Below are 27,690 nucleotides of genomic sequence, written 5' to 3'. Positions count from 1 at the left end.
TTGTATATTATTTTAACGTTTATTAGTTCACTCAACCTATACAGTAATTTCATTTCTTTGCAAGGTACTTATACTTTATGATGATTTATATAAACCAATTCATTTAGGGTGGTCATTACTGGCAGTGGATTTGGTAATTAATTTGTTTATTTCTAGATTCATTAAAAAGCGCTCGATGGATAAGTGGCGATGAAAGGTTCCATTTATTCTGAATTGACATGATACAAATTGAAAAATAAAAGTAGACTGTGTTGAGTTAAGAGTGTCTGTCCTTTACTTCATTTTATGGTGTTTTTTGAAGTGTCGATCGACAAGATCCATGATTTTTTTCTAGACATAGACAATTAAAAAAATATCGTTAATTACTAGTTTCAATAATATAGGTCTGGATGCACGGGATATTCGGATACTAGCCGTTATGCACGGGAATCAGACAGATGAAGTTAGAATTAAAGGTTAAACGTCCGAAAAAGTTCCTATTATGAGAATAGTTCAACAGGGATATGTGCTTTCTCAGCTTGTGTTTAATTTATATACAGAAAAGATTTTTGGAGAAGCTATGAAAGACAGAACAGGAAGTATAATTACCAACGGACTTTTGCTAGCAGCGAAAAAATATTATTTACAGATACTTTTATCAGTGACAACAGATTATAGTAAACAAATGGGTTTGAAAGTTTGCAAAAGAAAACAAATCTATAGTTATCAGCAACAACAAAAATATAACTTACAATTTAACTGATGTCAATATCAGGATAGAATAGTGAAAAAAAAGAGAAAATTGTACTTTGCCCACATGATGAGAAATTCTAAATATGAATTACTCCATATAATTATTCAGGGAAACGTGGTCCTGGACGAAGAACATCTTAGCTAAGAACCTACATCAGTGGTATGGAGTCAACACCACGATATTATTTAGATCTGCTGCTGTAATGTACCTACCTACTCACATGTAAGATAATTAAAGTATCTATGTATTTCTATATAGTTTTTAGTCACCTGGTATATGTTATTTACAATTATGAAAAGTTCTCATGTATAATCACTAATAATTATTTGCTGTTAGAAATCAGAATCAATACTCTTCATAAATATTTTCCTATTTAGAATAAATAAGTTTCGCTAGTTTATTCACCTAATACTTCGTATCTATGGAATAATAATAATTTATTTCTCTTATTTCTTTGTTCGATAAGCTATCCGTATTTGCTATTTTAATATTAATATTTGAGTCCAATCTCTTGTACTCAAATCCATCCAGAAACATCGTTAAATAATTGTAGATAACAGAACTTATATATTCATAGTTTTAAGAAATAACAAGCAGAGTGTAATTTTCATCCTCTAATATAATAAATTTATACATGTCAATATATTCTGTTTAATTCCAAAACAAAGAGTTAGTCCGGAGAAGAAATAAACGCATAGTATTCCATAACAAAATTTGGTGTCAGAACGTGGGATATTAGTAGCAGAGTTCCTCTGATTGCTGATAGAAGGAGAGCTGAGGAATTTTTGAATTGACTTGTTTCCTTCGAGGAATCATTCAAAAAAAAAACTGTCAGTGTGGAAAAATCGCCACTACAACTAATTACATTGGGGTCCAGTACATCCAGTTCGAAATCCAGTTCCAGTCATAACCCAATTGTAGTTCCATCGGAAGTAGAGGTGAACCCGTGGAATAATAGACTATGCGACCAACAACAATATTCTACTTGTAAGTACATTCTATCTTAAATTCTGTCTCATATTTTAAAAATCTTGTAAACGTATGTCTACTTTATATCCTGATATAAGTAACTTATTTGACGAACAAATACCTTCTCCCGACTCAAATTCTCTTTCAAATTCTTCTACTTCTAATTCAAATAAAATGTCAGTATCAATTGAAATAGCTGAAAAACTTCTCATTCGATTTGATGGTACAAAATCAAAATTATACGAATTCATAGACAATTGTGATAAAGCATACAATTTAGTAAATCCGCAATCCAAACCCATCTTATTAGCCATTATAGAAACTAAATTAACCGATAAAGCTAGGGCCATAACTAGAAACAGAACATTTGACGAATGGAAAGATTTAAAAGACTTCTTATTAGATGCTTATTCTGAACGCCGAACTGAAGGTCAGTGGCAATTGGAATTACATTCCTTACGTCAGATGCCCAGTGAAAATGTAATGTCATTTGCAAATAAAGTTGAAAATTGCTATATAAAATTAATAAATACACTTGATCCAGACTTATCTCCAGATGCAAGAAATGCATGTACTAAACTCTTAAAAACTCAAGCACTAAATGTCTTTATTAGAGGATTAAACAAAGACCTCTCTATTTTAATCAAAGCCCGAAATCCAGATTCCTTAGAAAGAGCTGTTGCTATAGCAATTGCCGAAGAACAAGAACAGTTATCAAGACAAGAAATTTTCAGACCATTCTGTAATATTTGCAAACGAAATAACCATTCCTCAAATAACTGTCGATATAAAAACAATTCAGATAGAAATGTTAGACATCTTCAAAATTCTAGTTTTCAAAACCCAAAATATCCTAATTCAAATCTTCAAAGGTCAAATTCTCAAAATCAAAATTATAAACCTTCAAATTCAAATTCCAATTCTGATTTTCCTCCAAACTTAAGAAAAGAAAATACCAACACTTCCCAACGTTTTTGCAGATACTGCAAAAAACCAGGTCACGTTATAGAAGAATGTAGAAAACGCGAATTTAACAATAAAAACAAAAATCCAACAAATTCTTTAAACTTCCAGAATCCTCGACAACCAACGGTCGATTCTCGAGGAGTTCGTTCAGTTCAGGCCGTATCACAACCATCAACTTCTCAGTCACTTCCTATGTAGATTTACCCTTAGTAAATAATTCTAATCCATCCTCTTGCAAGTTTCTAATCGATACAGGCGCAGATATTTCTTTAATTAAATATTCAAAAATACTAAACATTCCAAAAATTTATTCTAAGTCTATTACTCTACGAGGCATTGATAAAAATGTCTTAAATCCAAATAAAACTATATGTAGTTGTAACGTAAATTTCAAGATAAAAGATTTTGTCCAAACTCATGTTTTCTATGTCGTAGAAGACGATTTTCCTCTTCATTTCGACGGTATATTAGGTAGCGATTTTTTTGAAATAAATAAATGCCAAATTGATTATAAAGAAAATAAATTAAACTTTAAAAATTGTTCTATTTCAATCGAATATATAAAATCTCCATTAAACAATGACAATGACGAATTTCTGAGAGATCAAAATATCGAGACAAGTTCTAATATCGATGAAATATTTCCTTATGATGCTAAATCCATAGAGGATCATTCTTATTTAGAAACCAATGATATCCAAATAACCTTAAGTAGTGAAGAACTACTATCCAATCCAATTCAATCTAAATCTAACTCTAAATCCAAAGAAAATTCAAGTCCAAAATGTGTAAAATCCACTGAGATATGCACAAATAAAACTTGTAACTCTTCACGAAATCATAAATCAAAATCCTGTTCAGAAGAAAAATCCTGTTCAGACGATCTTATACTAAATCAAAACTCTAATTCTAACTCAAGAAGTAATAAAACTATTCTATCCGCAAGAACTGAAACAATTGTTCAAATTAAAGTAATAAATAATGAATTAAGCGAAGGATTATGTCCCGAACGCGAAATCTTTAAAGGTGTATTTTTATGTCCTAGTGTTGTTAAAGTAAAAAATGATTTCTTTTTAACCTCAATCGTAAACACTACTGAAACGGATGTTGAATTAAACGATATTCAAGTAGCAATAGAAAAAATTCCAAATTTACAAAACAATGCAAATATACGAAAAATGTCTTCTTATAAAGATAATACGAATTCTAACAGAATTGCTAAATTAAAAAATGCCTTGAGAACAGATCATTTAAATAGTGAAGAAAAATCATCTTTAATTTCTATTTGCAAGGAGTACAATCATATCTTTTATCTGGAAGGAGATCAACTTACCAGTACAAATGCCATAACTTGCAAAATTCCTTTAAATTCTAATGTACCTATTAGCACTAAATCATACAGGTATCCTGAAGTACACAAACATGAAGTCGAAACTCAAATAAAAGGTATGCTAGATCAAGGTATTATCGAAGAATCAACTTCGCCATGGAATTCGCCCCTTTGGGTTGTGCCAAAAAAGGCCGATGCTTCAGCAAAGAAGAAATGGCGAATTGTTATAGACTATCGACGACTAAATGATATTACTATAGGAGATTCATTTCCACTTCCGAATATAGTCGATATATTAGACCAATTGGGTCATTCAAAATATTTTTCAACAATAGATTTAACATCAGGATTTCACCAGATCAAAATGGATCCTGAGGATTCTCCAAAGACTGCTTTCTCAACTCCGTCTGGACATTATCAATATTCACGAATGCCATTTGGATTAAAAAATGCTCCCAGTATTTTTCAAAGGCTAATGAATACTGTCCTCTCAGGAATACAAAATTACAGATGTTTTGTCTATCTCGACGATATAGTCATTCATGCCGATACATTAGAAAATCATAATAAAAGATTAAAAGAAGTATTCGAAAAATTGTCTACATTCAACTTAAAAATACAACCAGATAAGTGCGAATTTTTTCGTCGCGAAGTAATGTATTTAGGACATTTAATAACTGAATTTGGTGTCAAACCGGACGAAAAAAAGGTATGTGCTGTTACAGATTTTCCTATACCCAGAACACAAAAAGATATTAAGAGCTTTTTGGGTCTCACTGGTTATTATAGACGCTTTATAAAAAATTTCAGTGCTTTAACACAACCTTTAACAAAACTGCTGAGGAAAAATGTTGAATTTAATTGGACAAGCATTCAACAACAGTCATTTGAGAACCTGAAATCAATACTTTGTTCAGAACCAATACTTCAGTATCCAGATTTTACCAAACCCTTTGTCTTAACAACGGATGCTAGTAATTATGCAATAGGGTCCATACTTTCTCAAGGTAAAGTACCAGATGATTTACCTATTGCTTATGCTAGTCGTACCTTGAACAAAGCGGAATCAAACTATAGCACAACAGAAAAAGAATTACTTGCAATTGTATGGAGTGTTAAACACTTTAGACCATATTTGTACGGAAATAAATTTTTCATTTATACGGATCATAAACCACTCACATGGCTATTTAATGTAAAAGATCCCGGATCAAGACTCGTTAGGTGGAGATTAGCATTAGAAGAATATAGCTATGAAATTATTTATAAACCAGGTAAATTAAATCAAAATGCTGATTGTTTAAGTCGTCCTCCTTTAACCATATCTGAAACAAATATTTGCGAAGAAAACAAAAACCCGGCAACAATCACCTTACAAATAAACAAAATGAGTAAAGAAAATAATGACACTTATTCACAGTTCTTATCTAAATCCGAAACTATATTAATAACAAATGATAATATAAAAGAAACAAATGAAAAGATTACATCATTTTCACAAAATTTAGCATTGTTTGTTTCCGTAGATTTAAATTTTAATGAGATCGTTCAGAAACAAATAAATAAACAATTCAGTCATATAGAAAAATTGAAAGCCAAAAATCCAAGACTAAATGACATTATATATATTTCTGATCAAAATAAAAACTTTTATTACATATTTATAAAAAATAATTATTGGGACAATACCTCTTATGAAGATATATTTAATTCCCTAATAAAATTAAGAGACTGGTTATTAAACGATAAAATATTAAAAATTTGCCTACCCAGAATAACTTTTAGCTACGATAAATTAAGTTGGGGAAAAATTAGATCTATGATTAGATTTATTTTTAGAAAAACTGATATATCTATTATCATTTATCATGATATACTAACAAATCCTGAACCTGAGGAAATAACTACAATATTACAAGAGAATCACACTAGTCCTACGGCTGGACACTCTGGTTTTCATCGGACATACAATCGTATAAAAAAACATTTCAAATGGAATAATATGAAAAATGATATTAAAAACTTTATAAAAACCTGTGAATCTTGTCAGAAAAATAAACTCGTTAGAAAAAAATTCGTAAAGCCCATGGAGATAACAACAACAAGCTCAAATCCATTAGAAAAAATATTTTTAGATATAGTAGGTCCTTTACCTTTAACCGAGTCAGGTAATAAGTTCATATTAACATTACAAGATGACTTAACAAAATTTTCTCAAGCTTATGCAATTCCGAATCATGAAACCAAGACTATCGCTGAAAATCTGGTTCGTGGATTTATTTGCAAGTTTGGAAAACCCGATATAATAGTTACTGATCAAGGCCGAGATTTTACTTCCAAATTATTTTCTCAAATCGCCAAGCTTTTTAAAATCAGACATATAAATTGTACTGCTTATCATCCAGAATCAAATGCTGCATTAGAAAGGAGTCACGCTACTTTAGCAGACTACCTTAAACATTATATTAAAGCTGATCAATCCGATTGGGACGAATGGCTAGATTTTGCTATGTTTTCATATAATACAACTAATCATACTTCAACCAAATTCACACCATATGAACTAATATTTGGATATACACCTAATCTACCTAGCAGTATAATACGACCAGTAGAACTCAAATATACATATGAAGATTATTTAGATAATTTAACACTTAAGCTTAGAAAATCTCATGAGTTAGCAAAAACGAATCTATTAGAATCTAAAGTAGTCAGTAAAAAATATTATGACCAAAAGATTAATGACACCGTTTTCTTAGAAGGACAATTAGTATATCTCCAAAATGAGCAAACAAAGAAGGGTCAAACCAAAAAACTTATACAAAATTATAATGGACCTTATAAAATTCTAGAGATAAATTCTCCTGTCAATTGCACAATTTTAGTAAATAAAAAACCAATAAAAGTTCACATGAATAGATTGAAACATGCTTTTGTTTCAGGTATGCAATAATATGGCTGACAAATAGTGAACAAATTCACAAGAAATATACCAATACTCCTATCAACAAATCACCTGGAATCTATTACGAACACATAAAAAATGTTCAATTTATTGAAACTCATTGGAACATATTAAGTCATATTCCTTTACAACCTTTTACAGACAAATTAAATTTTGTAGATCTCACCTATCAAAAAACATTAAGACTGTGTCAAAACAAACCAGTTCTTATTGAATTACGATTATGCGATACTTCACTAAAACTCTTAGGACAAATCATACCTAGACTCTTTCAAGATGAACAAACTTTAAAAAACATAATTCTGCATGAACATTTTAGACCAAAACGCGCTCTATTTAATGCAATTGGATCTGTTTTCAGGACCTTATTCGGTACCTTAGACAGTGATGATGCTGAAAATTTCAATAATGCTATTAACAAAGCTGAAAGTAACGAAAATCATCTTCTTGATTTACTAAAACAACAAATTCATGTAGTAAAAGCCACGATTGCAAATTTTAATAACTCTATTACAAATCTAGACCGAAACAAAGTGATTTTTGATAAAAATTTTGAATCAATTACCAATTACACAGATAAAATGAATAATAAATATTTTAATTTAGATTTAAAACAAAAAATTGAAGAACATTTTACCTTACTAACTTTCTTTATAACAGAATTACAACAAGAATATTCTACTTTAATAAACGTTATTCTATTTGCAAGAAATAATAACCTTCATCCTTCTGTTATAACACCTGAGCAACTAATTCAAGAATTATCTAAAACGGTAACGCATTTACCTAGTACATCGACTTATCCATTTCCATTGACTATCGATTATGCTCATAAATATTTCGATATCATTTTACTTAAATATATATATTTTGATAACAAGATTTTAATTACGGTTAGTATACCTTTGGTTAGTAATACTCCTTATTCTCTTTTTAAACTAATATCTCTTCCTATAATTCATCCAACATTAAAGAGACTTACCTTTATTCTTCCATCTGTCAAATATCTTGTTCTTTCAGAAAATAGAAACATTTATGTTACTATTGATACATTAGAAGACTGTTATTCATTAGATGAAGAAAAACTTATTTGCAAAAATCCTGATACTTTCCGATTTACACACACTAATCCAATTTGTGAAACTGAATTGTTAACTTCAATAACAAACATACCATCTAGTTGCGATACTCGTATAATTCAAACAGAATATGAAATTTGGCATAAATTAAACAAACCAAATTCTTGGATATATGTTTTACCCAAACCAACAGATTTAACTTTAAGCTGTCAGACTAGTACGCCAATATCTATTGTTCTTTCAAACACAGGTATTTTTTCTACTTCGAATAATTGCAAAACTTACACCGGATCAACTATTTTGATATCTGTCTCAAATCCAAAAGAAAGTAATTTTCAGTCTATCATTCCAGATTTATCCCTTCCAGAAGTCTGTTGTGATGATATTAAGATAAATAATGAATCCAAATTACACCTTGTTCCCTTACAATTAAATAATCTCGATCGAGATGCATTAAATTTAGCAAGCCATAAACTAGATAATTTAGAGAAAATGACCTCAGAAACAAATATTAATTTTTCAGACACAATAAAAAATAGTTCTTATTTCACTTATGCAATCTTATTTTTGATAAAATGTATGTTACTTTATATTTTATACAGGATAATTAAATATTTTTACCGACGATTTCGTAGAAATCCGTCACATAGTTGTCAACAAATTACAAATTGTTTAACACTAAATATATGTCAAAGTAAACGAAAACATGTACATGAGACAGATTTAAGTATAGATTGTAAACATAATAAAGACAATAATTATAGTGAATCCAAAAAGTGTGAAGAGACTAGTTTCACAGAGACTACACCGATAAGACGAAGTGAAAGACTATCGAGACTAAAAGAAACTATTTAAATGTGTTAAAATAAAATAATAATGTATACAAATGTTTTATACCATTTAAATGAAAATTCATTTTACAATTATTTTCATTCTTACAAAAGGAGGTGTAATGTACCTACCTACTCACATGTAAGATAATTAAAGTATCTATGTATTTCTATATAGTTTTTAGTCACCTGGTATATGTTATTTACAATTATGAAAAGTTCTCATGTATAATCACTAATAATTATTTGCTGTTAGAAATCAGAATCAATACTCTTCATAAATATTTTCCTATTTAGAATAAATAAGTTTCGCTAGTTTATTCACCTAATACTTCGTATCTATGGAATAATAATAATTTATTTCTCTTATTTCTTTGTTCGATAAGCTATCCGTATTTGCTATTTTAATATTAATATTTGAGTCCAATCTCTTGTACTCAAATCCATCCAGAAACATCGTTAAATAATTGTAGATAACAGAACTTATATATTCATAGTTTTAAGAAATAACAAGCAGAGTGTAATTTTCATCCTCTAATATAATAAATTTATACATGTCAATATATTCTGTTTAATTCCAAAACAAAGAGTTAGTCCGGAGAAGAAATAAACGCATAGTATTCCATAACACTGCGGACAAAGTAAAGATCATGCGACCGGTCGCCAATGTCATTGAAGGACAAGGCACTTAAAGAACTAGAAAAACAATGAAGGAGTCACAACACCCAGTGATCTGAATTTTTCTTATTCTCACGTTATTAAACTAAGTAAAGCACAACAATAAAAAAATTACAAAGACTGTGAGTAAAAACTAAAATGGTCCAAATGTTTATTGCCTTTTATCGACGCATCTCTATCTGCAAGCTAGAACGAACTTCATACTTAATCAATACTTAAAACTTTTTCGAAAATATTGTTTTCCTTTTTTTGCAAAATTTACAATGTCCTCGTTTAGCAAATGGACGGTTCTTCGGAAAGTGTTACTCCGCATAATCAAATCAAATAGATTCTTCTCAATGTGTTCTGGGAATGGTCTATGGTATATTAGTCCTTAGGTATACATATCACAGCAGAATTGCCAATACAAAGAGGAGTTCGTCAGGGCTGTGTACTTTCTCCATTGTTATTCAATATATATTCCGAAAAGATCTTTCAAAATGCCCTCGAAAATATTGAAGAAGGAATAAAAATCAACGGAGAATACATACAAAGAATTTATTAGAGCTAAAACAACTAATTACAATAAGATCAGATTCTAGACTGAATAAAAAATTAATTAAAAAAATCGGTTGCCTGTAAAGTCGGTTTTACGGGCGAAGATTTTACGTGACAACGTCTTTTCCCAGAGACACAAGCACGCACCGATTCAACGCGCCTAATTCTCTAGTACTGCGCGCGCAGCGGACCGATCATGTTTGAGTGGGAGAGAAAGGCATTCGCCGGTCCGGCGGGCCTCTCTCTCTCGTTCGGTGACTCATCGTAACAGACGTGAGCGGGCGTTACACTTTTTCATGAATGACTCTGAGCCACAACCTAATTTAAGACGTTGTCACGTCGTTGTAAAACAAAAGTAATGGCTGTTACACGTGCACCAAATGTCGACATTAATATTTGTATCTATAACAAACATATAGAACCAGTACAAAGATTCCAGTATCTTGGTTGCTGGATAATAAACGATCTTGACCACGAGGTCGAAATACGTGCTCGTATAGAATATGCTAGGTCCGCATTTCAACGAATGAAAAAATTCGTAATACGTAAACTCTACGTTATCGTTGGATATCCGATACCAATTTGTAAAACCGTTTATTTAATTTATTCAATATTGCTATACGGAGTGGAAACATCGGAATTATGAGGCGTATAGAAGCCTTTGAGATGTGGGTTTTTCGAAGGATGTTGAAGATCTCTTGGACAGAGCACGTGACCAACAACGGGGTGCTAAGAAGAATGGGTACTGAGAGAGAACTCCTAAATATTGTAAAAAACAAAAAAAACGAGTTATGTAGGACATATTTACAGAGGAGAAAAATATAACTTCCTACGACTTATAATGGAAGGGAAAGTAGAAGGAAGAAGAGGTCCAGGAAGAAGAAAATGCTCCTGGTTAAAGAATGTAAGAGACCGGACAGACATGGACACACATTCGATACTTAGAACAGCTCAAGATAGAGAGCAATTTGCTGTAGTTATAGCCAATAGCCATAATGCCTTGTAACTCGGATTCAAAATATTTGATATGTATCATAAAGTAGATCAGATAGTTGCGGGACTATTACAGGTTAATTAGTTCAATAATTAATTCATTATTAGTACTTAAGTTGTATTACGGTAGTACAGTAAGGTCTCGTTTTATGGGGTGGATACGTTCCACAGAAAAGCGCATATAAAAAAATCGATTAAAAAGACAATACTTGCCTTGAAAAAGTAGGGATACGTGAAAGAAATTCATACAAAAGTTTAAAAAAACCGATGCATATTTCTATTCGTTTTTGTCACTATTTATCTTCTTCTTTTTCCTTTGCCCTATCCGTTTCGGACGTTGGCTATTAACAAGGCTATTTTGACTTTGTTTACGGCACCTCTGAACAGTTCGGTCGATGTTAGTCCGAACCATTGTCGCAGGTTATGCATCCATGAGTGTCGTCTTCTTCCCGGTCCCCTCCTACTGTCGATTCTTCCTTGGACTATTAACTGTAGCAGCCGGTACTTAGTATTCCTCATGACATGTCCGAAGTACTCAAGCTTCCGTTTCTTTACGGTGAAGATTATTTCTTTGCTTTTGCCTCATATTTATATATATAACTATATATATATATATATATATATATATATATATATATATATATATATATATATATACTATTTATATATATATATATATACTATTTATATTTATTCATATCGTGTCGATAAACAGGAAAACAGGGGAACCTGTTTATTTTACTATTATTGTTGTTAAAAGTAAACTAATTATTTATGAACTTCGTCTGCAGGTGGATGTTTATCCAAGTTGTCTCGTTCTAAAACGTCTTTAAAATAGCTTAATTCTTCAATACTCTTTCAGTTTAAGTCATAATGTTTTTCTATCAATTTTCTAACATCAACTGCTTTTTCTTGTTCTAATTGTAAAGTAAATCTTTGCCTTTTAAAACACGTGGTCTAAGAGATTTATTTATTAAGAGCGGTTTCAACATCCTATCTCCTGATGTATTACTACAAAGTATGTAATAATGTACTTCATCTTTTCTTGCTTTATGTCCACTTGCAGTGTTTTATCCTTTGCGATGTAAGTACGGTTAGGCATTTTTTTCCAATACAGTCCCGTTTCATCAGCGTTAAATACTTGATCGGCACAATAGTCCACATCTTCAATAATTTTCGCTAGCTCCCGTGAAAATAATTTTGTTACTGCTTTATCTGCTGTAGCACTCTCTTCTGTGATGTTGATATTATGAACTGCATTTCTTTTTCTAAACCCGATATCCTTTGCTAGCTGAAAATTTTTTACCAGCTTGGGAAGTATAAGTTCGTGGCTCTGACTCTTTCATTAACTCATAAAACTGAAGAGTTTTTTCCTGGATTAAATAACCACTTACAGGAATTCTTTGAATTAGTTCCTCAATCCAAACTGCGATGATCTTATGTTCTTTCTAATAATACATCCTTTGAATAAGATGAAAATTTGGCGCTTAATTTTGTACCAGAAATTATGGATTTTCTTATAGCAACTTCATTCTTCTTAGTTGCTCTTACAGTTGATTCGCCTAAATTAACCCTCGGTTAGTGTTCTGGGGTATACTATACCTCAGGTACTCCTTTTATTTCTATAAAATCGAAAGTAGATGAAATAGCGACTTCTAGCGCCTAGTAGCTGTAGTTTATACATGCTTTCTCACGATGGCCTTGTTACCAGATGTACATACAATTTCAGTTTAAATTAGGAGTTGCTCAAAGACAGTTGGGGTGTGTGATACCCCGGTACACTACTGTTGTAACTTTTAGTTGTTTTGTGCTCTAGAGGTAAATTTACATATTTTTGATATTTTTTCGAGATGTACTATGATTTTTATTTTTCTTTCAGCGATACTGAATTATAGAATAATTATGTCTTACGAACAAGAGCAGGAAAGGTTAAAACGTTTATGGGCGGAGTTTGGCAGTATTTCTGACGATGATAAATCGTTCATTGATAGTGAATCTAAGGAAGAACAAACCGCATTAGAAAGTCAAGAGATAATCATATTGGAAGAAAGGGCTCAAGGAGAGACAGCACACAAAAGGGAGGGTTCTGAAGAAGTGCAGGCTGAAGAAGAAAGTGATTGAGCCAGTTTCTGGTACTAAAGGTAATATTACTTTCGATAACTGGTTTACCAGTTATCCGCTCATCATCAATTTACTTCAAACTCATCATCTTACATCGGTTGGGACAGTTAGGAAGAACAAAAGGCAAATTCCAACTGCACTTCTGAACACACGAGGAAGAGAAATTCACAGTTCAAAATTTGCCTTCATAGAAGATGTAACGGCTGTCTCATATATACCAAAAAAGTCAAAAAATATAATCCTCTTTTCTAAATTGCATCATGATGATACTATAATTGAAGAAACCGGTGAAAAGAAATTACCTGAAATTATCGACTTTTACAATTCAACCAAAGCCGGTGTAGACACATTGGATGAGCTATCTGTTAATTACAGCGTACCAAGAAATAGTCGTCATTGGACTTTGACACTATTTTTTTAGTTTTTGAATAAAGCTGGAGTGAATGCTCAAGTTATATATAAAACAATTACAAAAAACGACAAATTAAATAGACGAATTTTTTTGAAAGAACTGGGTGTGCAGCTGATTTCTGAGTTTTGAAACCAACAAAGACAAAACCCTTCCTTGCGTCGTCCACTATGTGATAATCAGCAACCAGAGGTACATCAGTTGGGACCTACGCGACGTAGGATAAGCAGTAGATGTTCTATTTGTCCAAGAAATAAAGATAGGCAGACTTTTTACATATGCATGCGATGTGATACTCCAATTTGTTTGGAACACGCAATAATGACGTGTTCAAATTTCGACAATTTTGAGGAGTCGTAACTTTTTTATTTTTTAATGTATTTTGGCAAACATTTTTTCTGTAGTTTGTAGAATCTTAGGCTATAAGTTTATTTAGAGTTGTGTGATCAATAAAATTTTTCATAATATCTAAGTGTATCACTCGTGTTTTTTGACTAGCATAATTGCAATATGTTGGATAAATGATGTTTACCATTTAAATATAAGACTTTTACAGTACCATATTTATTTTTTTTTTTTAATCATAAATAAGTAAAAAACCAAGATTAACCATTTTAAATGATTAAATTTAAAAATTACATACCCCGGAACACCTCTCGTGCTAATTTATCTAGGCACACTAACGCAGGGTTAAAATGTTTTCCAATTGCCGTAGATCCTTTTCCTAATCGATCTAAAATTGCAATTTTCGTTTCCAACGAAATTGATTGTCTTTGATGTTTTTTTTTCTCCATTGTGCCAAATAAAATCTTACAACTTATTATAAAACGAAGCACCACCCCTAAGAGAAAAATTATTTTAAAACAATAACAGGTTATACCTTTCAATGCGAAACTCGCAATGATGTAATATGGACAAATGGACATCATGTAACAAAGGAACCCCTGAATTGCAAAGGCTCACTTTACTGCCATCTGGATGTGAATAGTTATTATTTAATTATAATAGTTAATAATAGAAATTTTTGGATGATATACAAACTGCACAACTTTAAAGGCTCCCCCAAACCAACGCGGAAAATTCGCATTACCTGCGGAATTCGGTACTGCATACGATTCGCATTGAATTGTTTCCACTGTGGTAAGTATACAAGTTCAGACAAGTACGATTTTCGTCGTTCGGGCATGCGTTTTGTCTGCGTATTTATTCGTCCGGAATCTTAGTTCGCACTCGACAGCGTTTTTATCAGTTTCGCAGTGGTTTCGCATGTGAAAAAATTGAAAATGGAGAGAATTATTGAGTTGGTTCGAAAGTATCCTATTCTCTATGACCTTTCTCATGAAGATTATAAAAATGTAAGGAAAAAGGACAAGATTTGGACTAGAATAGGAGAAGAAATAGGCGAAAATGGTGAGTAGTTTTACGATTTGTATTGGTTTATTTTTCTACATCTAAGACTAAAGAAAAGCAGAGGCCTAAACAATACTATATTTACTGCAAGAAGAGTCCATTATTTTCATCGTGAACAATCTATTCATAGTCCTGAATTAAAATACGTGGCAAATTTTTCTCGAACAGAAAATGCCAGTCTTGCAGCTCTCCTTGGGTCATTGTCCAAATTTTGAAATGCTCCAAGTTCAGGCTCTGGTGGATCTAAAAGTTCTATGAATCTATCATCACATTTTTTTGTCCTTAGAAAATTATGCAAAATACATGCAGTTTTCACAATGAGAATACTAGTATCAATTTTTGTTTCCATTGGTCTGTAGAATATACGCCATTTTTGTGCCAATATTCCGAAAGCGTTTTCTACTACTCTTCTCGCTTTACAGAGCCTCACATTATAATTTTCCTTGAAAATATCTGTTCTGCTTTGACTGTATGGAAAGGGCCTCAACAAGTATGGTTTTAGTGCAAAGGCTTCGTCTCCAATTAAGACATGGGGGGAAAGTTCATTCTGGCCTGGGAGATTTTTCGGCTCAGGTACACCCATCTGATTTGTTTCAAATCTTCTTCCCATGTTGGAAGCTTCGAATATTCCACCGTCGCTGTTTTTACCAAAACCGCCAATATCAAATGAAATGAATCTATAATCTGGGCCAACAATAGCCATTAATACTGTAGAAAACTTATTCAAATAACACCAATAATTAGATCCTGTTTTGTCTGAACACTTGATAGTAACATGCTTGCCATCGATGCTACCAGTACAATTTGGGAATCGCCAGGTATTTCTAAAACCTTCTTCAGATTTTTTCCATATTTCTGTAGTTGGTTCGGGCAAGTAAATATGTTGCAAATTTCTACATAAACTTCACAAACTTCTACAACTATGGCACTTACAGTCGAAAACCCGACTCTAAAACTATGGCCTATTGTATAAAATGTATCTCCGGTAGCCAGATACCTAAAAAAGAGTATTTTGTTTCAGGGGATGAGATTAAAAAAAAATGGAGGAATCTGCGCGATACGTACGCTAAGTACATAAGAACTAATAAAACTAGAACTGGACAAGCGGCAAGCGATAAAAAAAAATGGATATGGGCAGATCATATGGAATCGTTCAAACCGTTCCTAAATTTTGGTAAGACTGCATCCAATGTCACAGATGTTGATACACAAGAATCTGAAGCATTCCCAAATATAGAATCACCCGAAAATATATTTACGGATGAAAATTCCGCAGTACAGAAACCAACGTGTAGTAAAAATCTACTAACAACTCAGACAGATGATTCCCAGAATAAGATTCAACCCTCCTCATCGAAACCTACTCGAAATGAAGCTCCTAGGGTTACTCTTTCAAATGAAACTCCTTCTACAGGCAGAACAAACAGAAAACGCAATTCTGAGCCATCCACATCTGTGAAAGATATGATCAGTTATTTTGAGAGCAAAAAGAGAGTAGTGCATGATGCTACCGATCAACTGTTTTTGGCTCATGCTTCTACGGTAAAATCTTTCTCTCCTAGAAGGCAAATTGAAACAAAAATGAAGATTGCGCAAGTTATCATGGAGCAGGAGTTGCTTCAATTGGAGGAAAGTTCTTTAAATAGCCATCAATCTAGAGCTGAAAGTACAGACACCTATCAAAACCTCTCTTCCGTCGGAAGTATTTCGGTTGTATCCCTACCTTCACCAAATGACACTGCATTACCTAAACAATCGAATACTTCTGGGTTCTATGAAGTGAATTGTGAAAATAATTATGTTACACTACACAACTTGGCGTAGAGTTGCAACCAAGCAGCTTCCCATAATCCATCAGTTTCCAACTATGTCAATTCCTTTGACCCTTACAATACATAAAGTATATTTTAGAGTTATTTTGATCCTTATTCTCTTTTACTGTAGTAAATTACTGATATAAATAATGCCTGCAGTTTTTTTTTTCATTTTCTTACCTTAATGTTATGGCCAACCGTTCTTCGGGAGAAATAGCTTCTCGGTAATTCGTGTCTGATTTTCTAATATCATTTTCTACAAGGTGCAACAGTTCATCGAAACAATCTATTGTCATTCTAAAATAAATGTAGCATCTTTTATCGTCTTTTCGTAATTGAGGCATCAGCGTGTGATATTCCCCACATTTCAGTCTTTCTAGATTGATATCATGAACCCATTTTCTTCTTTTCCTAAGATTAAATTCATAATATAGTCCATATTGTTGTTTTAGGATAACTATAGATAATAATTTTACCTTGAATTGTCGTCCTCCATTGCTAACATTACAAGAGCTTCTTCTTCATCTGATGATGTATACATTTTTGTGAAGAATTGAGATCACTGAGTAGTATTCTTTGTTTTTCGTTGTCACCAACTCTTCTCAATACTAGACACATACGAGTATGACGCGAATATATTCGCTTCAATATGAAGTTCTTTACGAATTCCGTCAGGAATTCGACTGCGAACTTTCCGTCACGAATCCGCTGCGAATAATTCGCGTTGGTTTGGGGGAGCCTTAAAATCGCATAAAAATAATCCGCCTAACTATCTCATCCTCACATGTCCGTATGTCCAGATCAGAACAATCATTGTTTTGTAGAGAGTAACAGAATACTTTTGGTAACTGAAAATGTTTTTCAATGATTCTTTTACACATTTTTCACCTTTTTATTTATTTTCCATATCTTTGGATATAAAGATTAATATTTATTGCTAAGATCTACATATTTCCGAATCCAGATCTTATGAAAGAATCAACATTTGAAGTTTTTCCTTCTATTCGATTATTTTATGAAGTAATAAAAAAACATGAACGCTCCTTCTTATCCCTTTCCTTTAGGTTAATGGTTAAATATCAAATAAAAACAAAACATATATGGAAACAATTATTTTAATACCATCGAATAATTATGAGAAAAACGTTCGCACAGTGGCTTTAATAGTAGATCTACAAACAGGACAATCTTCTAAATTCGGGGCGCAGTTGACGCAGGTCGCTAGGTGACCACACGGTAGGAAAACAATTCCCACCTCGCTGTCCATACAAATCTTACATAGTCTAGCTTCTTTCAGAATCCTATTTTCTTCTTCCAGCGATACTGTTTTTACCAGTTGGTAATGCAACTGCGGAGTGCCATCTGGAGCGGTGGTGGGGGATACTTCAAACGCCTCGTCCATATCTGACTGCTGTGCAGGTTCGGGTTGCTGGTCCTGCTCAGGTTGTCGATCTGAAACAAAACAGGGAAATGAAATAAAGAATAGTTGCTATGTAGCAAAAAGAAAGGAATAGGTACAAGCAAAAATCAACAGCAAAGGAAAAAACAACCAAAGTCACCATGGGAAAAGAAGAGAACAGTTCACTTCCTTTTCTGGATATATTAATCACAAAACAGGATACAGGATATGCAACCAAAGTTTACAGAAAACCATTATATGATAGAGCCCAAAACACCTGATCTAATGAAAATGCATTTCAGGGAAAAAAAACTTGCTAATAAAAGTTTGTGTAATTAATTGACACACATTTTTTGTTCCTAAATGTAATTTATACAGGTACAAACAAACTCACCGATACACTCTTCCATTGCTGCACACACGACATTCCTAAGACTTAGATCTATCGGAGTGTAATGTTCATGTGAATTGGGATCCTCTTCTTCGTGTTGTAGATTAAGAGCTGCCTCCACTAAAGCGTCTGGTTGGGAATAGGCTCTTCCAGTCTGTTCCAACTTTTCTCTTATTGCACGTTTCACCCTTTCGACATTGAGGCCTATACTGAGAGCGGCCAACGCCTGTGGACTAGTCAAGTAACTTTGGATTTCTCGTTCGGTAACTTCTCGTCGAATTCGAGTCGTCTGTAGTCTTTGAGCGGAAGGTCTCTGAAACAAAAAAGGTAAGTTCAATAAAACTTTAGCATATACTCCAAGCACATATTTGGGAAAATCTAAGAAAATAACTAAATCAATTGGAACTTCAATTAACAGAAGGACTATAACCAATATAAGATACGTTAACAGCACTATTTCAATCGCCAAACTATAAGGTCTCTAAGACTAGGGAATAAAGTAATACAAATCAAAAAAGAAAAGTGACTTCAATATAAATACCAAAAAACGAAGCGAAAATACGTCGTTTCGTTTTTTTTTTAATTTAATTAAGAAGAACAGGAAGCTAGGGTCCCTGGGGTATATTTATCATCCAAAATGTGAGATAACTTGTAATTCACGGTAAAATCTTAAGTCGAAGAAGTGTAGGATGCTGTGAATTTGGAAGCCACCCCTTCTACGAGGTGAAAAGTTTTTTAATCAAAATAAACATAGATTGATCAGTTCTAAGCAAAAATTGTAGAGGAACTACAGATCAAGTAACAAGTAAAAATGCTGATGTAGTTTTACTCAAATGGATGGATAATCGGAGTGTGTTTCTGGCTTCTAACTTTGTTGGAATTGGAAATACTGATGTAGTTAAGCGGTGGGACAAAAAAGAAAAAAAGTATATGGATGTAATTTATATTCGTTCAAAAAAATGGACTCTTCGAATAATTTTTCATGCCGTAGACTTGGCTGCAGTAAATAGTTGGTTTGAATATCCACAAGAATGTGACACACTAAAAATTTTAAATAAGGGCCGATTAACCTTTCTAGATTTCAAAACGAGGCTTGCTGAAAGTCTGATCAAGGCAAACAAACCAATTTCTCGCATCAAAAGAGGCACTCCAAGTACTTCAACACCACCCATAGCACGAAAAAAATTAAAATATAAGCTTGAAGAAACTAGACCAGTTCGTGAAGTTCAATATGACTTCTTTGACCATATGCCTCAACTGGATGGAAACAAATAAGAAAAAGGTGTAAGCATGTCAACACTAACAAAAAGACTAACTTTTTTTGTGAGAAATGCAATGTAAACCTTTGTATAAAAAAGGATCGAAACTGCTTTTCTTTGTTTCACAGAAACAAAGTTTTGCAATACATTTTAGTCTTTATCATCATCATCATTGGTGCTACAGCCCTATAAAAGAGCCTCGACCTTCCCAAGTCTATTACGCCAGTCAGTTCTATCCATTGCCAACTGTTGCCAGTTTGCTGCGCCTATTTGTCTACCATCCTCATCTACACCATCCCTCCATCTGAGTTTTGGTCTACCCCTACTTCTACTTCCCACAGGTTGTGACATAAGGATTCTTCTATGAGGGTTGTTCTGCTGTGATCTTACCAGATGTCCTGCCCATCTTAGTCTTCCTATTTTTATAAACGATACTACGTCTTTACCACCAAATATATGTTTATATCTGTGATATATCGCGTAGTTGTACCTCCTTCACCAAACACCATTTTCACAGATGCCACCAAATATTCTTCTCAGGATCCTTCGTTCAAATATAAGCAGGAGATTTTCATCTGCCTTGGAAATGGTCCATGTCTCCGACCCATATGTCAACACTGGTTGTATAAGGGTTTTGTATATGGTTATTTTTGTTTTTTGGCTTAAGTTTCTGCTTCTCATATGTCTTTTTAGTCTTTACATTTTTTATTACTAACTAGTTTTTGTGTTTTAACTTAATTTCTTTATTAAAAGTTTTAGTACATCTTGCCAGTTTTTGTTCTCTATTGTTCTCTATATTTGACAATACTTTAATAATTCACTATTTACTTTTGGCATAAATATGTCGCTAGCTCTAAATGGATCGATATTATACGAACAACTTAGCAATCTCGTTCGGTAGATCCTTATCAGTCTCAGTATAGGATATCTTCTACTAAAATCAATGTACGCAGGAAAATATCTTGCTCAAAAATTATCCTCTTAAGTTAATTATCTGCTCCATACACGATTGATCTGCTTCTTCCTCTTTCAATATAATAATATAAAACATGTTTTTGTGAATTTTTCCTAGTGCATTTCATGATAAATCGGTAAAAAATCAAAACCATAAAATTAATAAGAACAGTAATTACTGTCAACATTACCGCATTTAACAAAGATATGGGGATTTACAATATAGACGACAGATAAGAATTTAAATTAATGCATTGGTGTCGTCTTTGTTTTCCAGATTTATCATGACAAATACAATAAATATACCTATTCATTACTTCAAGTAGCGATAAACAATCAAATATAATGTCACACAAAAATCAAATGTGTACTATGCTAATATTTTCATGACCTACCTATATAGCTGATTAGAATGTAAATGTGTAAGAAGTTGACATATTTTTAGATTTTTTTTTGTGACTCGACGAAGGTTATGGTAAGATAATGTAACCACCCCTCGCCAAGTTTTCTTAGATAGACTATTTACACTAATAAAAGTGCTCTTTAGTTAAGGAAAAAGATAATAGTCTACCACTAGGGTAGATGGCTTTTTGATTGGTATTCTGAATATTTCAGTCAATATATACCTGTGATTACCACGAAGATATGGTGATCTAATTCTTCGCCAATTTTAACATATATTCCGTAATTGCATTAGACAATATTCATTCAAAATCTGAAAAATTCCCTACTAAAAGACTGCTTGCATTAAATGTAAATTAATGTAATTATAAAAGCACGAAATGGCTTTGCAAAATACGTTATTGATCATGATCATCATGTGTTGCTACAACCCTAGGTAAATTTTGGCTGACTGTAAATTTTTTTCCAAAAGGCTCGTTCTTCCTTAAATGTGTTGTCCAGTGGAATATTCATTTTTTTGAGATCTGAGCGGACATTGTTTGTCCATCATATTCTGGGACGCCCAATTAGTCTTTTTCGGAACCTCCTCCCAAACCAAATTTTTTATTACCAAGTTTATGTACGTGTCGTACCCATTTTAGTCTCTGAGATAATCTGGTGGGCAATCATTATCACTAAAAAAAATGTTTTATTTCTGTTTGTTCTCATTCTACGAGGTTCATTCGTAAAAAATGACTCCCTATGCCGCTGAGAAAGAATGCAACGTGCTGGGAAAAATCTGAAAACACTGCCTTATGCATCAACTCTCCTCTCTCACCCCGAAACCAAGGAGCAATCGTGTGAATGGCGTCAGTCAACTTCGGCGAAGGCGAAGAAGTGTAAACAAACGCTGTCTACTGGGACAGTCATGGCAACCGTCGTTTGGGACAGGAAGAGCCTAGTGTTGCTGTTGTTGACTTGTTGCCTATGGAACAACAGTTAACTTCGACAGATATTGTGATACATTAAAACGACTGAGACGTGCAATCCAGAACCCCTACAGACCGGACCTAGCACCTAGCACCAAATGATTATCACTGATTCTCAAAATTAATGGAACACTTAAGTGGTTTACGCTTGAGTACCGATGTTTAAGTCAAGGAAGAGGTTACTCGATTCCTTGAAGGATTCGCAGTGGAATTCTGTAACATGGGGATAGAACGAATTATTGAAAGTATTGTCTGTAATAATTAGTATTATGGGGAATACCAGCAATAGACATTATTATTCTTTTTTGTGCAATAAACACTTCATTAATTTTTGAAATTTAATATATCAAATCCAACAAAACTATTCAAATAAAAAATCAGATACTGTAGGCCAAGATAGCATTTATTTCCTAAATATTTGAGTTATTTATTACGGTCTAAATCTAAATTACACCGAGTACGTCTCTGAAATAAACTTAATTGATATAAACTCATCTAATCGACATTTGTCGTGCCGATTTTTGGAACCAGTTGACAGTTGATTACTAAACGGACTTTGCATTTATTCTTGTCATGAAAATAAACAATCACTAACAATGATAAAAATTTAAACAAGTCTTCGCTTGTTTAAACAAACTTCCAGTTTATGCTTTGGTGGGCAAGCACCCTACCATAAAAAAAGAACCTGTAAGGTGCCCACTAACCCATTCACTCCAATTTTGTACGTTCTACCAGATTTATTTTAACCAGTAGCGTACACTAAAAAATAAGTATAAATCTTTTATACCGATGCTGATCATTTTCGCGAACCATACATTACTTTTATATCTAATATTTACTTTTACGAGTAAAGATAGAAGACTGGAAACTTTGCGTGAATAAAACAACAAATCAAGTATGAAAGAAAAGCTTTCTGTGAACAATTACTGAGTAATTTTGCATCAGAGGAGACAGTCATAATATAATAGGAGGTGATTTTAATGAACGTGTGGGCTAATCCAAGATAGGATACGAAGCCAAAAAATTGAAGTACTAGGCTTTGGAACTAGAAATCATAGACAAGGCGAAGCTCGGGTTCGTTCGGAAAAATATTCCCATAATTTTTTTGCATATTCACCTTCATGAGATACCCCAAAATAAGGTTCAAGAAGTCACCCAGCCGAAAAGTTGTTCAAATTTTTTTAAGCAATTGTTTTGAACAAATTGTGACAACAAATTTTTTAATTTTTTGGGAAATTCTGAACACAATAGTAATTCTTCTGTAAACTTGAACGTTTTCGAGTTATAAACAATTTAAAACTGAAAAAAAAAAAACACAAAATTGCGATTTTTAGGGCTCAAAAACACAACTAAAAATATTATTTTTGAATTCACCAAGGCCCTTACAAAAACAAGTACCTAAGCAGTTTACAAATGATGTACAAACTACAGGGCCATAAAACTACTTAGTCACGCCATGAAAATATGAGAGAGAAAGAGAGAGAGAGAGAGAGAGAGAGAGAGAGAGAGAGAGAGAGAGAGAGAGAGAGAGAAAGAGAGAGAGAGAGAGAGAAATTAATAGACGGATACGTGAAGAAATATACGAATTATAAGGCCAACATATATGGTGCAAGAGCACAATTCGTCAAACCTTCCGTGTATGAATCGAGAATCTTATAACGTTATTTCTAGATATCCCTGAGTCGTCAGAGACTCGGGCTGATACAAATGCGCACACAGAACGGTCGGTGTATGTATCTTGCTTATTTCCCACTTCCAAGTGGATAGCTACAAAAGTGCCATCTACTCTGATGGCCATAAACGAAATCGATTTAATAATGTCATTTTTTGCCTCTTGAGCTAAACGAAATTTGCAAAAGTTTACGATTTCAGTAAAAGCTTTGCTATCGCTTTCCAATGTTCACCACTATTTTTGTCAGGTAATACAAACTGTTATTGACTATGGAAGATGTGGACATTGTCTGTCGTTCATTATTTCCTAAATCTTATTTCGATCAGCTCGATCTTTTTCTGATTTATCTCTCTGATTTTTCTCGATCTGATTTAAATGCTTCATGCCACTGTATATGCTTTATATCATGTCCTATGTTGGGTCTTGTGTGTAGGACTTTTAGATAAGCATTCCGTTTATCGTTTATTGTTGTTTTTAGTTCTTCGTTCTACAAATTCTAGTTTTTAGATGTAGACTTAATCTATTTTACGGAAAGATCCGCATTGAAACTTCTATAGCTCAATTTCGAAACAACAGAAGATTAATTGGAAGAAGTAAACACGGAAAGAAAACGTCACTTAAAGAAGAAATATAAAAAAGATTTTTGTTGGTCCTTTGTATAAATATGATAAATAATATCGTTGAAAATATTAGATCGACAGAAAAACTGAAGCAGTTTAACATAATTAGATCATATTGTACACCACTGTGTTAAAAATGACATTTACTTTTTTAAGTTGACTTCTAAGTTAGTTCCAGCCCACGATCATTTATTAAAACGAGCAGTGACACAGAATACAGATGCTGGCGCTTTTTTCTTCTTAAAAAACAGTAAGATATTAAAATAGCGATTCTTGTTTAATGCAGTGAGTCATAGTGTGTTTGGACCAAAATATGATTTAGCTTTGTTTATAGGAGCAATGTTCAAGGATAATACATTATAAAATTTCTTTATTTAAAAAACACTGTAAACATCTCGGTGTTTAAAAAAAATGGAAAACAAAATGTATGCGGTATACTCAAAAAAAATATCTAGAATATGCTGGTATCTGATCGGCCTATGGTGGAGCAGTACGGCAAGAGATAAGGGCATGCGGCTAGGTGATACTCCTCCATAGATCCCTACCGGAAGGGCGTCGAACGCCTAAATACCGGGTATATATATATATATATATATATATATATATATATATATATATATATATACTCAAAAAAAAAGGATTTGTACATGTATATGTACACTAATGGCCATTACAAAAATTATCGTTTTTTTTAGCAAGACTCGTCTCATGATAATGTTTTATATAGTTTACCATTACAATTACATTTTTATATTTTTATCGAAATTTGATTTTTGCGTGGAAGACTTTCGAAAACGGGTTATCAGAAGTAAAAGTGAAGCATTACATAAAGATTGCCTCAAAAGAACTGTGAAGTTTCCCAAAGGAATTATGATTTGGGGGGTGCATGTCATCAGCGGGTCTAGGAAAATATGACGTGGTGGAAGGCACAATTAACGCAGCAAAGTATCAAGAAATTTTAAAAAATAGTTTTTACCAAATGCTTGTTGTTTTCTTTTTCCATAGTAAATTTGATTGATTGTTATTTACTGTTGATGTCCATTAGAAATTTATTCAACGTTTCTGGTTCGTGAGGCCAAATAGAGAACACATATCCACAATCCTGTGGGATGGTCTTGTTTATGCACAATGTTATGCATCACCGTATCGTCCGCGTATCTGATGACATCGATAAATTCTCCTTCAATTCATCATAGAGGCTTTAACATCCTCTACTGATTCTTGAAAGATTTCTTTAAAGTATATTCGGAACAGCAGGGGTGGTAGTATATACCCCTGTCGGACCCCATGTTTGATTTTTATATCATCGGATTCTTCTGGTGAAAACGAAAAATTTTATCTTGAAAAAGTTGCGGAAAATTAGAAAAATTTGATTGTCAGAAAACGCGCAAATCAAATTTACTTTGTTTTTGCTTATCTCTTATGACATTTTCAGTACACAAAAAGGCATAAGGGATAAAATCGTGAAAAAATGTAGGAAAGAGGTTGTTCGGACCTATTATCGTCATAGTTCTTGTATGTATTTGGTCCATAGACAAATTTCTTAATTTTTATCTGTGATAATGTTCTCCTCACAGTTGGCTAGATATGTTGGAAGTCCAGCTGCTTATTTAACCTTTTTATGGATATTAAACGTATCGTGTTTTTGTTCCAACAAATATATCTCTTCACACTGTGATTTTAACCAATTTTCTTTGGCCTGTCGCCGTAGTTGTATCTGAATTTTGTTATACATTCTTTTGCTGTTTTTTTATTGTCTTCTTTCTTCCATGAGTTGCAGAATATTGTCTATTAGATGTTCTTCTCTGCTCTTGTTAAAGGTTTCACGTATATTCTGCAGTGATTGCAGAGAGAATGGATGTGCTGGATAGCCTACATTTTTGACGAAATGCCCCTGAAGATGCTCTGAGAGCGAAAATACTTAGAAAATGTTAATAGGAAACTGTGCTACCTTTTATTTGTAAATTTCATACATTAGAGCATTCAACATATTCTTTTTAAAATAAATCTGATTTCAAAAGTCTATTGTACGATCGATTTGCTTAATAGATTCTGCGCTAAATTTCTGTCTCTGTCCTGATGATCAATAAAATTAGTAGAAATAAACAAAACTATTTTATGATCGCATATTTATGAAGAAAAAATATTGATACTATTTGTTATTTAAGTGTACATTCAAAAACGCCGCAAGCAAACTTCTATTAAAAATAATGAGAGTCTATCCTAGTCTCCTTGTTTAACATTTGAATACAAATGGCTATTTAAATCTAAAAAAAATACTTATTTTTTTGTTTATTACGTCATTAAAAATGATTCATTAAAGATTACAAAATCCACAAGTGGATTCGAAGAACGAGAAAAAATTAAATAAACACCAACACCACGAAGACTTTAGACGATCAAAAGCAATGGACATTTAAGGAAATATACACATTATAGAAGATAGCCTCTCAGACGCCATTTTTGTTTTTATTAACGGCATTACGACCGATTACGGGAAATAGCTCAAGCCAATCATCCTCAACGAGATGGTTATGATATACTCGATTTTTCCTGTTTCGCCTTAGTTTATGTTTTCAAACTTATACGGGGTAAGTTTTAAAAATCGTTGTATCGTTATTTATTACTAGGTTTTCTGTGATATCCATTCTTATCAGATGACCTGCCCAGCGCAGTCTTTGTATTTGTATTACAATTAACTGTTGTAACACTACGCTACACGACACGTCTAAAAAAAATACATTACTGTACGACGATGGTCTATCAGGACCCAAGATGATGACGCAATATTTTTTGTAATACAAAAATTTTACTGTAATCTATTTTACAAGAATTTTACTAATTATGAATTGAGAGAAATACATTTTGTGGCAAGTCGGATTATATAATAAAGAATAAATACCAAAACCTTACTATTTTTACATTTTTATTTTAAAAAATTATAAAAATACATAACAAAAAATTTAACAGTTTTTTATTAGGGATCAGTAAAAATATATTTGATAAAATAAAGAAACGTAAAATATAAACAAAAAAAAATTGGTGCAGAAAATACAATAGCACAAAATTACACAATGATTTTACGTCATTTTGTCTACACCAGGGGTTCCCAAACGGGGAGGCGCGAGACAAGCCGAAAATTAAATTAAATTTAGGTAATCTTTCTAAAATTCTAAATTAACCATGAT

The 27,690-nt window shown here is 32.7% G+C and overlaps 3 protein-coding genes across 3 annotated transcripts in view; 1 reads left to right on the top strand and 2 right to left on the bottom strand.

Moving 5' to 3' along the window:
* Nucleotides 1-936: 936 nt before the first annotated feature.
* LOC140432734 (uncharacterized) lies at nt 937-9,500 on the top strand. The gene is made up of 2 exons (XM_072520812.1): nt 937-1,720; nt 6,944-9,500. Exons 1-2 carry the CDS (start codon nt 1,695-1,697, stop codon nt 8,898-8,900), a joined length of 1,983 nt encoding a protein of 660 aa, XP_072376913.1. The 5' UTR covers nt 937-1,694; the 3' UTR covers nt 8,901-9,500.
* Nucleotides 9,501-15,147: 5,647 nt separating this feature from the next.
* Nucleotides 15,148-15,726, bottom strand: LOC140436687 (uncharacterized). Its single transcript, XM_072525729.1, has one exon. The coding sequence runs from the start codon at nt 15,724-15,726 to the stop codon at nt 15,148-15,150; it is 579 nt and encodes a 192-aa protein (XP_072381830.1).
* A 2,210-nt stretch (nt 15,727-17,936) lies between these two features.
* Diap2 (Death-associated inhibitor of apoptosis 2) overlaps nt 17,937-27,690 on the bottom strand; it is a 64,705-nt gene continuing 54,951 nt past the window's right edge. The window contains exons 4-5 of the mRNA XM_072520808.1: nt 18,631-18,940; nt 17,937-18,289 (exon numbers count right to left, since the gene is read on the bottom strand). Coding sequence (XP_072376909.1) covers nt 17,970-18,289; nt 18,631-18,940 — 630 coding nt within the window. The 3' untranslated portion in view covers nt 17,937-17,969. The remainder of the gene's footprint in view (nt 18,290-18,630; nt 18,941-27,690) is intronic.

Source organism: Diabrotica undecimpunctata, chromosome 1, assembly GCF_040954645.1.
Source record: "Diabrotica undecimpunctata isolate CICGRU chromosome 1, icDiaUnde3, whole genome shotgun sequence".
Lineage (NCBI taxonomy): Eukaryota > Metazoa > Arthropoda > Insecta > Coleoptera > Chrysomelidae > Diabrotica > Diabrotica undecimpunctata.
This window is presented reverse-complemented; position numbering and strand designations above follow the sequence as displayed.

Excerpts from the sequence above, each read along its gene's own strand:
- LOC140432734 (XM_072520812.1), top strand. The coding sequence starts at position 1,695 with ATGCGACCAACAACAATATTCTACTT. Across the intron at positions 1,721-6,943 it reads CCAACAACAATATTCTACTT|GTATGCAATAATATGGCTGA; the intron begins GTAAGTACATTC and ends CTTTTGTTTCAG.
- LOC140436687 (XM_072525729.1), bottom strand. The coding sequence starts at position 15,726 with ATGGCTATTGTTGGCCCAGATTATAGATTCATTTCATTTGATATTGGC.